At 36.7% G+C, this 17150-nt stretch overlaps 1 protein-coding gene across 1 annotated transcript; it reads left to right on the forward strand.

Moving 5' to 3' along the window:
- The first annotated feature begins 15111 nt into the window (after positions 1–15111).
- Positions 15112–16074, forward strand: CPXCR1 (CPX chromosome region candidate 1). Its single transcript, XM_019714883.3, has one exon. It carries the CDS (start codon positions 15112–15114, stop codon positions 16072–16074), a length of 963 nt encoding a protein of 320 aa, XP_019570442.1.
- Positions 16075–17150: the final 1076 nt, after the last annotated feature.

A 17150-nucleotide genomic window follows, 5' to 3' on the forward strand; every position in this document is an offset into this window, starting at 1 on the left:
ATTAATTATGAAGAACCTAATTAAATGCCCGAACTGTTAAAAAAAAAAAATCTCAACATTAGATCATCTTGGGTTAACTGGATGGGCCCTACATCCAACATCCAGTATCCTGATAAGAGACTGAAAAGGAGAAGACACAAACATATAGAGGAGAAGACCATGTGAAGATTGATGTTAAGATGGAGGAATATTAGAGCTTTGTTTCCACAAACCGAGGAACCTCTAAATCTGCAAGAAACTGGAAGAAGAAAGGAAAGATTCTTCTGTAGGGAAGGAAAAAGGTATTTTTCCACTACCATTCTAAGCTCTTGGTTCATGTCCTTGTTACCAAAGAAGATTAACAAAAGAAAACTTGATAAACAGAAACTTATTAGCATGTATAGCTCATTTATACATGGGAGATACCCAGAGAAAAAAATGAGTAACTTTTACAGGTGGCTTAGAATTCAGGCTTACCTTTGCTCTACATTCAGGAACACGACAGGGCTGTCCCCTATCACCTCTGCTTTTCAACATAGTGTTGGAAGTCCTCGCCAGAGCAATCAGGCAAGAGAAAGAAATAAAAGGCATCCAAATTGGGAATGAAAAAGTTAAATTGTCACTCTTTGCAGATGACATGATGCTATGTATAGAAAACCCTAGAGACTCCACCAAAAAGCTATTAGAAACAATCAACGAATACAGTAAAGTTGCCGGCTACAAAATCAACATACAAAAGTCTATTATATCCTATATACTAACAATGAAATCTCAGAAAAAGAAAAAAAAAATTCCTTTTGCAATTGTAGCAAAAAGAATAAAATACCTAGGAATAAACTTAATCAAGGATGAGGAAGACCTGTATACTGAAAACTATAAGACGTTTTAAAAAGAAATTCAAGAAGACACAAAGAAATGGAAAGACATTCCATGCTCATGGATTGGAAGAATCAACATAGTTAAACTGGCCATATTACCCAAAGGAATATACAGATTTAATGCAATCCCCATCAAAAATCCCAGTGGCATTTTTTAAAGAAATAGAACAAAAAATCAGATTTGTTTGGAACCACAAAAGACCAAATAGCCAAAGCAACCTTAAGAAAAAAGAACAATGTTGGAGGTATCACACTCCCTGACTTTAGCTTCTACTGCAGGGCAACAATAATCAAAACAGCATGATATTGTTAGAAAAACAGACACGTTGATCAATGGAATAGAATTGAGAACCCAGAAATAAAGCCACATAAATATGGACAGATAATTTTTGACAAAGAAGCCAAAAACATACAATGGAAAAAGACAGCCTCTTCGATAAATGGTGCTGGCAGAATTGGAAAGCCACGGTCAAAAGAATGAAACTGGGCTGTTATCTGTCACCATGTGCCAAAATTAATTCAAAATGGATCAAAGACTTAAGCATAAGACCTGAAACAATAAAGTGCATAGAAGAAAACATAGGTACTAAACTTATGGACCTTAGGTTCAAAGACCATTTCATGAATTTGACTCCAAAGGCAAGGGAAGTAAAAGCTAAAATAAATTAATGGGACTATATCAAACTTAAAAGCTTCTGTGCAGCAAAAGAAACCATCGACAAAATAAAGAGGCAGCCAACTGAATGGGAAAAGATTTTTGCAAACAGTGCCTCTGATAAAGGGCTAATATCCAAAATACACTAGGAACTCATGCAACTCAACACCAAAAAGCAAACAACCCAATTTAAAAATGGGCAGAGGACCTGAAGAGACATTTCTCCAAAGAGGACATACAAATGGCAAATAGACATATGAAAAAATGCTCAACATCACTAATCATCAGAGAAATGCAAATCAAAACCACAATGAGATATCACCTCACCCCAGTCAGAATGGCTATCATCAACAAGACAAACAATAAGTGTTGGAGAGGCTGTGGAGAAAAAGGAACCCTCATACACTGTTGGTGGGAATGCAGACTGGTGCAGCCGTTATGGAAGGCAGTGTGGAGATTCCTCAAAAAATTACGAATAGAATTACCATATGACCCAGCAATTCCTCTTCTGGGTATCTACCCAAAAAATTTGAAAACATTTATACATAAAGACACGTGTGCTCCAATGTTCATTGCAGCTTTATTTACAGTAGCCAAGACATGGAAACCAAAATGTCCTTCAATAGATGAATGGATAAAGAAATTGTGGTATATATACACAATGGAATACTATTCGGCGGTAAGAAAAGATGAAATAGGACCATTTGTGACACCATGGATGGATCTTGAGATTATAATGCTAAGCGAAATAAGTCAGACAGAAAAAGCAGAGAACCATGTGATTTCACTGATATGTGGTATACGAACCAAAACACAACAAAAGAACACAACAAACAAATGAGAAACAAAAACTCATAGACACAGACAATAGTTTAGTGGTTACCAGAGGGTAAGGGGGGTGGGGGGTGGGAGATGAGGGTAAAGGGGATCAAATATATGGTGATGGAAGGAGAACTGACTCTGGGAGGTGAACACACAATGGGATTTATAGATGATGTAATACATCATTGTACACCTGAAATTCATGTAACTTGACTAACAATTATTACCCCAATAAACTTAAAAAAAAAAAAATTCAGGCTTAAATGCTGTCTTCACCTAAAGACGAAAGAAAAGTGTGGGGAAAGCCAGTTAAGGCATTTTTAGGAAAAATACAGAGAACAAAAGTAAAGTTTGTTATGCATATTTCAGGTGCTTAAACACCTGTATCTGTTGTAGAAATTAATGTTATATGTTTCTACTTCCCTATCTGTAAGTATCACAGAGGATTATCTTATTTGGGGAAGAGCTGCAGATAAAGGAGTGTTAGTAGGACAACACTTTACCCCCGCCATTTCCACCAATGAGGATGTCAGGATTTAGTATGTGTGCCTCCAACTTCTGATGTCTAAATCTTTCAATATATAAATGATGTCATGAAAATTTAGAAGCCACTACCTCAATAGCTCTGACTGTGGTATTATACACTTCTGTGAGCAGGGAAATCTGATAAACATTGAAAAATGCAAGGGCCTACTTGCCTAGTAAGGTTTCTTGGGACTCTGTGAATGAATTTATAACAGTCAATCCCATCAACATTCAAGAAAAAACTGCTTTCTCTTCACCTCCTCTCCCCTTGTACCAAAACAAAGCCTAGCATGTTATTATACTTTTTGGAAATTAGAGATTATATCAGTCAAGGTTTTCAAGAGAAACGTAACCAGTTGTGTTGGGACAACTGGATAACCACATGTGAAAGAATGAAGTTGGACCCTTACCTCATATCATATACACAAGTTAACAACAACCAAAAAGGAACAAAAACCTAGTAAGAGCTATAACTATAAAATTCTTAGAAAAAGCACAAGAGTAACCAAATCAGGTCCATATATTCCAATAGGTTGAGTTATGTCTTATATCTATAAATTTATGTGTACCTCCTCTCCTCCTTGCTTTTGTTCTCTTTCCTTTTTGTTTCCTTCTTGTAGAGTATAACAAAACCTGAATTTTTGTGATCACAGTACCCTAGTGCTATTATATAATCCCCCATTATGTATATTTACAGTAAATTTATATCCTAGATGAATGATCAGATGCAGAGGTAGTTTTGTACTCAAGATTACTTCATAGGTGTTTAAGTCATTAGATACATGAAATCTGGTTGCTTTTGTGTGCATGTGTGAAATTAGCATCCATGGACAACTAATGTCCAAATCCATTAATTTCATAGTTACGAAATTATATCAAAATTATATCATCAATAAATACGAATTTATTCATTTTTCCACTGAAACTGATTTTCAGATCTTAAACTATCGAGTAAGTTTTCATTGCTTTGTGAAACTTGTGAGTTTGGGATCTTTATGGTCATTTAAATAAGTAGATTAGTGGGTTGTTGTTTTTTTGTAATCTGTTCTTAATACCACTAAAAAAGAACAATGTTTAATATCCATTCACTTGTGAACATTCCCCATTCCCTTCCTCCAGAGAAAGCAATGACATGATATCCTTTGTTCAATATATCAAAACATATGTTTCTTTATGGGTATTTAGCTTAGGTGAAAGTTCAGAAAGATTCAAACAGTAACAGGGGTTAATCTCCTAGGGAAGATGCAGCATCACTGAATGTTGTTCAAACAGGATTTTAATGTTATGAAGGTTTTGTTTCACGTTTTAAAAGAATGATAAATATATGTATTACTGATATAAATAAATTAATACAGAGCCCTGTATCCCAGCCATTGTAGCCTTCTTTATGTTCCTTACAAGACCAGTCTTCTTTCTCTTTAAAGATATTTGCAATAATTTGCTTATTGCTTCATCTTTCTGGAACACTCTTCTTAATGTTTTGTTTTGCAGCTCATTCTCATCATTCATATTTCAGGATGAATTTATTCTCTGCAAAGAGGCGTTCCTTGATATATGAGGTATGATTGAAAAATACAGTGAATATTTACATTAAAAAATTACAGTAAAAGAAACATTGGCATTAATCCCCCTCAAAATACTCCCCATCACTTCGAACACACTTATCCCATTTTTCTCGCCACTTTCTAAAGCAGGTCTGGAAGTCCTCTTTCGTGAGTGTCTTTACTTCATCCTCCGTCATGACAATACTCCATGTCACACACCGCTTCTGGTACGGCAGTTTGTGTCAAATAAAACCTTTATGATATGTCCTCATCCACCTTATTCACTGGACCTGGCACCAAGTGACTTCTAGCTCTTCCCCAAAGTCAAAATGACCATGAAAGGAAAACATTTTGAATCGATTCAAGACATTGAGGTAGCCACAAAGCACAACTAGACACAAAAGAAGTCTTCCAGAATTGTTTCAGAAAGTGACAAGAATTATGGAATAAGTGTGTTCAAAGAGATGGAGAGTATTTTGAGGGAGATTAATAGTAGTGTGTCTTTTAGTGTAATGATTTTTTTTTTTAATTTAAACATTCACCATAGGTTTTTATCACACCTCGTAACAATCTATATATTATTTCCAAACAAGTATTTCCTTAAGGTCCTATTTTCAATTCTTTAGGTATATACCTAGAAGTGGAATTGCTGGGTAACATGATAATTCTACATGTTTAACTTTTTGATAAACTTCCAAATGTGTTCCAAAATGACCATCTTACATTTTCATCCACAATGCATAGGTATTTCAATGTTTTATATGCTTGCCAATAGCCTTACACTGAGGAAAAGGAAATAATCAGAAGTTTCAGGGACTACTGGGCACTGACTGAACTGGCACTAATGTCAGCATATCCAAAATGTCAACAACAACAAAAAAAAAGCAAAAAAAAAAAAATGGGTGGCCTGTTTGCTCAGTTAGAGCGTGGTGCCAGTAACACCAAGGTTGCCGGTTCAATCCCAGCATGGGCCACTGTGAGCTGCGCCCTCTTTAAAAAAAAAAAAAAGTGAAATAGTGAAATATCACTGTGGTATATCAGTTAGAGTAGGGGCTTATGGAGGTCAGGTGATCAATGGGGTTCTAGCTCCATGCTAATGGCTCCCGTGATTATGCAGGCTAAGCAAAGGGCAAGTTGGACAGTTGAATGAGGAATCACCATCCCTGCATCTTTCACCACCCTTTTCATCTTTCCTTGATGGTGGCACTAATCTCTGCACTTCTTCCAGGAATGTGGTGGTGTTTTTGATTTACTGTTTGCCTAGATAGAAGTTTTACTGGCTTCCACTCAGCCTTTCCCACTGCAATAACACTCATTAAATAGATCAGGGAACTTATGTGGAGATTCTGCCAGGTGCTAAGTATGTATATTCCAATTATGCATAGTACAACTGGGGAAATAACCCAGGATGGGTTTGGGGACCCACTGTGAGATGGGTCTAAACTAAAACTCCATTAGCCACCTGACCGCCATAAGTCCCACCAGAAGCAGTTTTCTTTAAGTTGGCAAACTTAGTAATATACTTTTACTGCCCTACTAGGAAGTATACCAACTTTTAAACCCTATGTCATAATTTAGCTTACAGGGATCTTGATTACTTTTTCCATTGGAAAGCTATTGCATTACTCCCTTACATTGATGGCATTATGCTTATTGGACCTAGTAAATGAGAAGTAGTAACTACTCTACATTTATTGGTAAAACATTTGCATGTCAGAGGCTGGAAAATGTTAAAATTCAGGGGCCTTCTGACTCAGTAAAATATCTAGGAGTCCAGTTGTTTGTAGCACATTGAGATAACTCTTTTAAGGTAAATAGGAAGTTGTTGCATCTCCCACTCTTGCAACTAAGAAAGAGACACAACACCCAGTAAGCCTCTTGGGATTTTCAAAGTAACATATTCCATATTTGGGTGTGTTATTTCTGCCCATTTGCCTAGTGACCCAAAAGGCTGATAGTTTTGAGTGTGACCAAGAATAAAATAAGGCTCTGGTACAGGTCCAGGCTGCTGTGTAAGCTGCTCATCCACTTGGGCCATATAATCCAGTACAACCAATGTTTTCTGATGGTCAGTGGCAAATAAAAACGCTGTTTGAAGCGTTGGTATGAATTGCAGTGCAGGCTTTTAGGATTGGAAGGGGCCCTGCCAACATCTGCAGATAACTATTCTCCTCTTGAAATATAGCTCCTGGCCTGCTACTGGGTTTTAGTAGAGACTAAACACTTGACCAGGGGCCATCAAGTTACCTGAGCTGCCATCATGAACTGGTTGTTATCTGATGCACCAAGCCACAAAGCTGCACATGCACAAAACTCTACTATCAAATGGAAATGGTATATACAGGATAGGGCCCAAGTAGTCCCTGAGGGCACAAGTGAGTTACACAAAGAAGGGGCCCACATGCCCATGGTCCCCACTCCTACTACACAACCTTCTCTCTCCCAGCCTGCACTTACGGCCTCATGGGTTGTTCACTATGGTTGGTTAGCAGAGGAAGAGAAGACTTAGGCCTAATTTACAGGTTGTTCTGAATGATATGCAAGCACCACCCAGAAGTGGACAGTTGTAGCACTATAGGCCTTGTCTGGCACATCCCTGAAGAACAGTGGTAAAAGAAAATCATCCCATTGGAGAGATAATTGGGCAGTGTACCTGGTTGTACACTTTGCTTGGAAGGAGAAATGGCCAAATGTGCAAATATACTTAGTCAAAGTCTGTGGCCAGTGGCTCATCTAAATGGTCAGGTACTTAGAAGGAATATAATTGGGAAATTGGTAAAAAAATAAATTTAGGGAAGAATTATGTGGCTAGAACTTACAGAATGAGCAGAGATATTCAGATATCAATGTGGTCATGGTGACAGGGATGAAAGTTAATGCCTGTGCTTAGATGGACTTCCACTCACCAAGGCTGAACTGGCTACAGCCACCAATAAATACCCACTCTGCTAGCAGCAGAGACTAAAACTGTGCCTCCCATATGAGGTCATTCCCTGGAGTGATCAGCCAGCTACTTTAGTTTGATTACAATTGCACTGCTTTCATCATGAAAAGGGCTGCATTGTGTCCTTACTGGAATAGACACTTACTCTGGATATGGATTTGCCTTCCCTGCATGCAATACTTCTGGCAAAACTACCATCCATGGACTTATAGAATGCCCACCCAATATGGGATTTCATACAGTATTGCTTTTAATCAAGGAATTCACTTCACAGCAAAAGAAGTGCAGTAATAGACCTATGATCATGAAATTCACAGGTCATATGGTGTTCCCCAGTATCCTGAAGCAGCTGGCTTTCAGAATGGTCTTCTGAAAACACAGTTACAGAGCCAGCTAGGTGACAATACCTTGCAGGACTGGTACAAGGCTGTACAGAAGGCTGCATATGCTCTGAATCAGTGGCCTATATACGGTGTTGTTTCTCCAATAGTCAGGATTCACAGGTCCAGAAATCAAGGGGTGGAAATAGGAATGGCACAATTCACTGTTACCCTTAGTGACCCATTAGCTAAATTTTTGCTTCCTGTTCCCATGACTTTATGCTCCACTTGCCTAGTGGTCTTTGTTCCAGGGGGAGTAATGCTTCCACCAGGGGATACAACAATGGTTCCACTGACTTGGAAGTTAATAATGCCACCCAGACACTTAGGGCTCCTCATGTCTCTGAATCAATAGGCAAAGAAGGGAGTTACTGTGTGTACACTGGGGTTACTGATCCCGAATACCAAAGGGAAATTGGACTACTACTCCACAATGTATGTAAGGAAGAGTATGTCTGGAATATAGGATATCTTAGGACCTGTCTTAATGTTAAAATGTCCTGTAATTAAGGCAAAGGAAAACTACAACAACCCAATCCAGGCAGGACTACGAATTGCCTAGACCCTTCAGAAATGAAAGTTGGGGTCACTCCACCAGATAAAGAACCACAAACAGCTGAGGTACTTGCTGAAGGCAAATGGAATTCAGAATGGGTATTAGAAAAATATAGTTATAAATATTAAGTTACAACTGTGAAACTTAATATTTACACAGGACCAGTTACAAAAATGAGTCCTGTAATTGTCATGAGTATTTCCTCCTTATTTTATTATGAACATTTGTGTGTATATATGCATATATAGTCATTTTTGTTTTTGTTCCTTTTATTCCCTTATCATGCAACGTAATATGTACTGTCTTTATATTAGCATTTAAGTACTGTTAATATTACATCATAGTATTTAAGGTATGGGATATCAGAAGAGTGAACATCATTCAAGGCCTTACCATCTCTTCTCAGGAAGAGATTAGTGCATTTTTAGTTGTATGCAAGATAGTGGTATCATGTTAAGCAGAATTATGACCTTGTTATTGTCTTTATTTGAAGATTAAGTATGGTTTAAGGCGATGCATATGGGTGTCAGTGTGACAAAGGGTGAACTTGTGATGGCTAATTTTATGTGTCAGCTTGACTGAGCTAATGGATGTCCAGATAGATAGTAAAAAAAAAATATTTTTGTGGGTGTCTGTGAGGGTTTTTCTGGAAGAGGTTAGCATTTGAATTGGTAGACTGAGTAAAGAAGATTGCCCTCACCAATGCAGAAAGATATCACTCAATCCCTCCAGGGCCTGGCTAGTACAAAAAGGCAGAAGGATAAATTTGTTCTCTCCCTGAGTTGCGACATCCCACTTCTCCTGCCATCAGACGCTTCTAATGTCCTGATTTGGGGGCCTTCAGACTCAGACTGGGATTCCTCTAGATCACAGGCTTTGGGGATTGGACTCGAAGTACAACACAGGCCTTTCTGGGCCTTCCGCTTGCAGATGGCAGATAGTGGGACTTCTCAGCCTCCATAATCACATGAGCCAATCCTTCATAATCAATCTCTTTCTATATGTTTTTATCTCTTTATGTCTATCTGTCTCTATCTATCTATCTATCTATCTATCTATCTATCTATCTATCTATCTATCTATCTATCTCCCATTGGTTCTGGAGAACCCTGACTAATACAATTGCTTTTCATTTGTTTTCTCTACTAGTCCTTTTCTTCTGGACTAAAGGCTCAATTTTGATGCCACAATTTGACCTCTAGTCTCTATCCAGGCCCTATATTGACATTTTGGTTCTAGGATTTCTCATCATTCACCTTCTGTAGTACCTTTAGGATAGGCTTTACCTTAGATGAAAGACACGTGACTCTCATATCGCTTCTGAGCCTCATGGACTCACATGTATCAGGAAAATTTTTATCTTCAACCAACCCAATAGCAGATGGGAATTAGAAGTGTTCTGAAGATACGATCAAAATAAAAATACATTGATAAGAGTCAAAAAGTTATTCAAAGAATATAGGTCTCCCTATTGTTTTATGATTGGAAACTGACTAAAGAGAAATGTATTAGCTAGTAAAAATAAAATATTCACTTAAGTTAGCAAATAAGGACCAAGTTATGTAAAGACAAAAGTTTGTAAACCAACCTAATAAAATGTAACCATCACTCATCTACTACCTCTAAGTCAGAGTGCCAGATTTAGTAAACAAAAATACAAGATGCCCAGTAGTGAAATTGAAATTTCAGAGAAACAAGATTTTTTTTATTTTTAGTATGAGTATGTCTCAATGCATATATGACTATATTGGGTGCATACCTATAGGAAAAAAATATTCATTGTTTATCAGAAATTCAAATTTTACTGAGTGTCCTCTATTTTATCTGGCAATCCTATCGTCACATTGTTCCAATTTTCGGAGCAGCACATAGTTAGAATCTTATCTATGATGAAGCAAAAATTATGAATTTATGGGTATTCACAGTCTTTGCTTTTCCCCTGCCACCTAAAACCAATCTACAATTTGTCATTTCAGTTACTCCCTCCTCCCACTCACTGCAGAGGGTTATCTTTGGTTGCTAGGTTGCCAAGTTCTGTGGGCATTGTGATGCAGAGTCCACAGAACTTTGAAAGAGGTATAAATGAGGAGGTTCAGGGCAGAAGAAAAGGAGGAGGGCAGACTGGACCTAGTGAATCACATCTGTTGGAGTAATTTATACTACTGAGAATGGAGATAAAAGGTAAGTTGAAAGTATAAAAGGAAAATATAAAGGATTTTAATAAGTACTGCTTAGTCTATGTATCCTTTTAATAGTATTTAAAAATCATTTTGAAATTAGCTTTGGTTCCTTGATTTATGATTCTTTGATAGAGATGCTACTCTGAGACTTATTGGTTTGGGTCAAGCCTTCAGTATGTTCACATATGATTCTGTGAATGTATCTCAAATGGAGAAAAGTACCTCAGTTTATTTGTCACTAGACTTTTTGAGTGACAAAAACATTTCAAAGTAACATTAACAAGTTTGGGGGACAGAGAATTTAAGGTCCCTCAAATGAAGGAGTTGGGGCATAGTGAGGGGATTCCTGACAGTCATAAGTAAATGTGGCTCATAGGCATATGTTAATTGAGGAAATTTCATCCAGCATAATGTACAAGTGTATTGTGGAGAGTTTGTCAGAAGGGAAAGATGAGACACTCAATTCACGTAAAGAAGTTTTGACTGTGTTGATGAATCATTAATGCAATTTGGTATGAACTTTCTAAACTTTTGGTAGAAGGTAAAAACATTCTTACCAGAGCATACAAACATTGGAGGACACAGATTTGACTAGAATACAACCAAACTTCCCTCAATTAGGAGGCTAGTTGAATATGATTTAGAAAGGTTCAAAATAGACAGGTTCATTTCACATATATTTAAAATTTCAACAGGCCTTGTAGGTAAAAATCTGAATCAGAAGAGAAAATATTTGAAAACACCAACTATGGTATTTATTGATAGTTTTTGTTCTATGTCACTTTTTACAAAATTGGCCTTTATGAATATATAACAGTAATACTGTACTTCCTCAAGGACCCAATGACAAATCCAAAATATGTTTTATTTTAAGAATTTTAAACATTATAGTTTTATGAGATATCATGCACATTTACATTTATCTTGGTGAAATAAAACAATTTTGGTTTTTGTCTAATAAACAGTGAAATGTTGCTTTCAATAAATATATGTACCCATTATATATAGATAACATATATATTATATATTAATATATTATTTATATATATTAACATGTATTATATATTATATACACATATAATATATATTATTTATATATAATATATTAATATGTATTATATCTATTACATATTATATATATTATATATTAGGTATACTATATATAATAGATATTATATATTATATATTATATATATATATATATATATATATATATATATATATATATGTATATATATATATATATATACACCATGTTTCCCCCAAAATAAGACCTAGCTGGACCATCAGCTCTAATGTGCTTTTTGGAGCAAAAATTAATGTAAGACCCAGTCTTATATTACATCATATTATATAAGACTGGGTTTTATAATATTTTTTGCTCCAAAAGACACATTACAGCTGATGGTCTGACTAGACCTTATTTTCGGGAAAACACAGTATAATGTGTATATATATATATATATATATATATATATATATATATGCCAAGTTATTAGAAAATGATAAAGGAAGAACACATAAGACATATGACTCTTGGCTATTTCCAAACATAAATCCAGGCATTAAAAATAAATATCAGGTTGTTGAACAGAATACCCAATGTGCTCCTTGTACAATCTCAATGAGGACTTATTTTTTGAAATGAACAGTAATGGCCCTGAGTATACGTATTTTTAATATTACTTCTTCGCAGAAGAAAGCCTTCAAATATAACTTAAATTCTGTTGACAAACACATTTTAATATTTTCTAATAGTGTTAATATCTGTAATAAATATGAGTATATGCACTGGATATATCTTATATAAAATGCCAGTGCAAAACATCAAAGAGAACAATGAATCTCATAGTGAGCCTGGGATGTGAAAATGGAAGACCCTACCAAAGGGCAAAGCAGAATAGGTAACTTACTTGGAGATAGAAGGTACAGAAGCTAACTAGTCTGCATCTTTCTTGATTTGTTTTCAGTGTGCATCTGACATGACCTAGATGACCACCGGGAACTTTGGTTCCCACCAAATTATTGGACCTCAGTCTTACTAGAAGCAATCAGTCAGACTATCCTCAATCTTAGTAAGTGCAATTTGGTTATTACAGGTATCCTCTAAAATGTAAACTCTGTTCATTGTCATACCTTTATTATAATTCTGCTGATGTGGAAATATCTTGGTAGCACAGTTTCATTAACTGACAATCTCGAAGAGATCAAACTCAGTTAAGGTCAGTAAGGACCTACTCCTTAAAAATGTGGAGTGTATGAGACACTGAAGAAGAGAGTTAAAAAAGAAGGAGGAGGAAGGAGGAGGAGGAGAAGGAGGAGGAGGAGGAGGAGGAGGAGGAGAAGAAGAAGAAGAAGAGAAGACAATTAGAGGGTCAATAAGTAAGTTTTGAGGAATGCCTATATTTAAATGTTAGGGAGAATAAAAGAAAAAAAAAGTAAAACAGACAAATTAGGTAAGGATAAAAGAAGGAGAAAGGTAGACTATCATGTGGTAACAGATGTCAAAAAATAACTTAATAGCACTAGGGAGTGGAACATACCAAATAAAATCTCGTTGTAATCACTGCCTTCAGTAAATAAGGAGGGAGGGGAGGGGAGGGGAGGGGAGGGGAGGGGAGGGGAGGGGAGAGGGGAGGGGAGGGGAGAGGGGAGGGGAGGGGAGAGGGGAGGGGAGGGGAGGGGAGAGGGGAGGGGAGAGGGGAGGGGAGGGGAGAGGGGAGGGGAGAGGGGAGGGGAGGGGAGGGGAGGGGAGGGGAGGGGAGGGAGGGGGGAGGGGAGGGGAGGGGAGGGGGGAGGGAGGAGGGGAGGGGAGGGGAGGGGAAGGGAGGGGGAGAGGGGAGGGGAGGGGGGAGGGAGGGGGAGAGGGGAGGGGAGGGGAAGGGAGGGGGAGAGGGGAGGGGAGGGGGGAGAGGGGAGGGGAGGGGGAGGGGGAGGGGAGGGGAGGGGAGGGGAGGGGAGGGGAGGGGAGGGGAGGGGAGGGGAGGGGAGGGGAGGGGAGGGGAGGGGAGGGGAAGAAAGACTAAGATGAAAATAGTCACACTTGAATTAATATCGAATTTTGGAAAAAATGCTTAAAGTTTAAATTGTAAGTTAAATGTGAGTATGAAATAACAAGATCAGCAATTTTAGAACAGACAAAGCATGTTAAATAAATAAAGAAAGTTAAACAGAGGTGGAGGAGTCAGATTATGGAGGGTCTCTGAAGACTGCAGTATGAAATAACGGCCTATGCCACTTCTTTAAATCCAGCTGACCTATCCATAAATTCTGACTAGGTTAGCTCATAAAGCTAGTCATAAACAATGGAAGCAGCCATGTTTCTTACTTTCTCAACTTCCTCCAGATTTGTTTTGAGGCCACTTGCAATTTGCCTTTCCCCACTATTGCCTTCAGCAAAAAACTCCCTTTACAGCTTCCTACTCTGAAGAAATCTTTCAACTCAGTTTGTCCCAAGTTCCCTCATAGAGAAGAATGGGAAATATATAACTCAGAGTATTAGTATCTGCTAAATGTGTTTGAGTAGATAGGTGACATGAAGAAAGAAACAAGAGGAGAAAGGTGAACCGAGAGTGTGGAATCAGGGAAATCAGCTACTATCAGCAGTAAAATAAGTATGATGTGGTTACCGCTTGATTAGTGCTAAGGCAACAAGAATGAAAAGAAAATAGTGAATTTGAAAAATATTTTAATAAATGACTCAGAACTTGGACGTCACTATTCAGCTTCCTACTCTCTTACCTGTTCTGCCTTCCCCTCACACATAATTTATAACTGTTGCTTTTTACATAGATATTGCTAGGAAAGAATAGATAAAAGAATAAATAAAACGCAATTTTTAAATTAGTTTCAGGAATACAAAACAACTACAACAAAATTGCACTGCCAAAAAAAAAAAAAAGGTACCCATGGAAAATATAGGCTCAATTAGATATGACATGTTCAGCTTTTAAGCTTTGTCTGTGCTCTTTCAACACAAACATATACTTTTTTCCTCATTTTTTCTATTTTGATAAATTATAAAAATATAAAAATTGAATACATTAATATAAAAACTATATTCTTGTCACTCAAAATAAATAAATAAACAAAGGAAAAATTCCTAGGGAAGAACAGCTTGTTCTTACAAATTCGACCATTTTATTTTCACATAGGTTTTAATTTTCTCTTAAATGTGTATATTCATAAAAAATTGCAGTCTACTTTAGTCCCGTTTTAAAATCATAGGTCAGAAATTTAGATCTATCTTATTAAATGAAAATTCTTTTTAAATCATTATCCAAAAGGAAATTATTGCACTTCCTATTGGGAACTATATGTCCTCTAGTGTATACAGTACATTCCCATATTAGTCAGATGAAAGCTTATGTTATTCTAAGTTTATATATAAGTTCCAGACTAGGTAATGAGAACACTTATTTAGTAGGAGTTATATTTGCCCTAAGTTTTGATTTTTTGTTACTTTATTTTGTGGGTCTGTGACTCTGATATTAAAGGTGTGAGAAATGTATATATACTTAAGGTGTGCAAAACTCAGGAACAAAACATCCACATGCTTTTTGCTAAGAGTAAACAACTGATTCTTATGAATCAAAGCATTTCTCAATTTAACAGATGTTTGTCTTTTTTCACATAAATAGAATCTAAGATGACTTCTCCTACTAAAGAAGGAAGTGATCCAGGTGACAATGGTCTCGAAAATTCAGAGAATGAGGCTCCAAATACAGATACAGAGCCTTCATTTGCTGAATCTAATATGACCTCTCAGGTGGAATGCACCCCAACAAACAGGGAGCTAGACATACCAACCTCTCAGGAGCATGCTGCTCCTCAAGAAGCAGAAAATAATAACCTTGAAGAAGAGAAGAACCAAAAAGATCGTCAAGAAGCTTTAAAAGAAGAGGAGTCCCTTCTAATTCAGATTCCCATTCCTAGAAAGTTTATCTTTCTCATGTCAGGATTAGGGAGATTTACCCCTCTGAATACACTAGTGAAAATTGATGGAAAGAAACCCTTAAATAACCGAGCAAAATTCTGCTCAGGAAACATGAGAAAACCAAGTAATTTGTGTTATTCCACCATAAATTACAAAGTTCCTTTCCAGTACTCAATTTCATGGAGAAGGCCATTCATTAGCAGGCATGTGGTGAGAAGCATGACTCTTCATCTGCTATGTAGAAGATACTTCTCTCAGGCTGCAGGTCATCGAAATACCACATGGGTAAAGCAACAATATGTAGCATTTCTTACAAATCCAAATGTCCACCCTCATGGGGAAAGAGCCATAATATTTCGAAGACCTTCAAGGATATTCTGCTACCGTCCTCTCCTTGAGAGAATAATATTAAAAAGAATGTCTGAATCAACTTATACTAAAGGGAAAAAGAATTTCCACATTTTTGTAAGGTCTGTGCACTATGTCCCACGGGCCCATTTTGAAAACGCATTTAATAGAAGAGTTTTTGAGAGTCATTTGAGATCACACCATAACATGAGGGTGGTGATCAGAAATACAAGTGATGGTTGGAAATTCCTATGTCCCATTTGTGGGAGTATTTTCAACAATTTTGTTGAATTTAGACAGCATTCTTGCAACTCTCCTGGGAATTAAGCTCGATTGGGGTGAATTCATTTTAAAATTTAACTTCTGAAATTCATAATCTGGCTACCAAATTGAGAAAAATTGCATGAGCATAAATTTTAGTAGTGTTAGATGGAGTTGCAGAGGAACACAAAATAATAGGATACATCAGAAAGAAACACCTTTAAGAAGAAAACTCATAAGGAAGCATCTGTTTATATTGTGCTATTTCAAACAGCATCAAAATATCAGGCCTGTGATATGTATCAAGTCAGCAACTGAACAAAAAAATGTTTGTACTTTCTGAACATCCATTTCTGAAGAAAGAAATATTAATATTATCAGATTCCAAGTTTACAGAATCCTGAAAACGATAGCAAACATATGTTGGACTGCTCGACAAAGTCCTACCAGGTGTTTCTAGAGACTCTGCTAAATGTAATATCTGAAATGTTCTCCATAAATTCAATAAAAATAATTTTAAAGGCATGAAAAGTTTCATTGTATGCTTACAACTAGATTAAAAAATATCCTGTGCCTAGAAAAAAAAGGTTCAAGTATTATAAATATACTATGTTTAGATAACAATTTTGATTATTTAAATTAAAAATTAAACTCAAAATAATGTGATAGAAGTGAAATAATTTGAGATAGAAGTGAACAAATATTAAACTGGCAGCATACAACTGTAATATTTTATTTTCATGGATAGTGTGGACACTAAAAAATATTAATACTTTTCCTCCCACCTTTTAAGTTCTTCTAGATGGGCTAATAATCAAATTAACAGAGACAGATTAACAGGAGAAAATCAAATTTTAGCACATGCACATGGGGAATTCATATGGGCATGAAAATTTCAAAAACAGGCAACATTAGGGATATGTGACATTTTTGGACAAAGTAGAAAGGGTGAGGGAGATGGGGTCTTAGATTTCAGATGATTTGGAGATAGTTGAGGAAGAGCTGAACATACATGACAGGAAAATTCTTGCTGGGCAACTCAGAAACAATGGGTCACAGGGGTCTCTAGCTATCAGTCCCCTGCCTGAAGCCCTTTTATTTACCATATAATTCAAATTGGGTTATTCAGGCAAAGGCAAACA

This window comes from Rhinolophus sinicus, chromosome 18, assembly GCF_057876585.1.
Source record: "Rhinolophus sinicus isolate RSI-liver-muscle chromosome 18, RSI-T2T, whole genome shotgun sequence".
In the NCBI taxonomy this organism is placed as follows: domain Eukaryota; kingdom Metazoa; phylum Chordata; class Mammalia; order Chiroptera; family Rhinolophidae; genus Rhinolophus; species Rhinolophus sinicus.

Excerpts from the sequence above, each read along its gene's own strand:
- CPXCR1 (XM_019714883.3), top strand. The coding sequence starts at position 15,112 with ATGACTTCTCCTACTAAAGAAGGAAGTGATCCAGGTGACAATGGTCTC.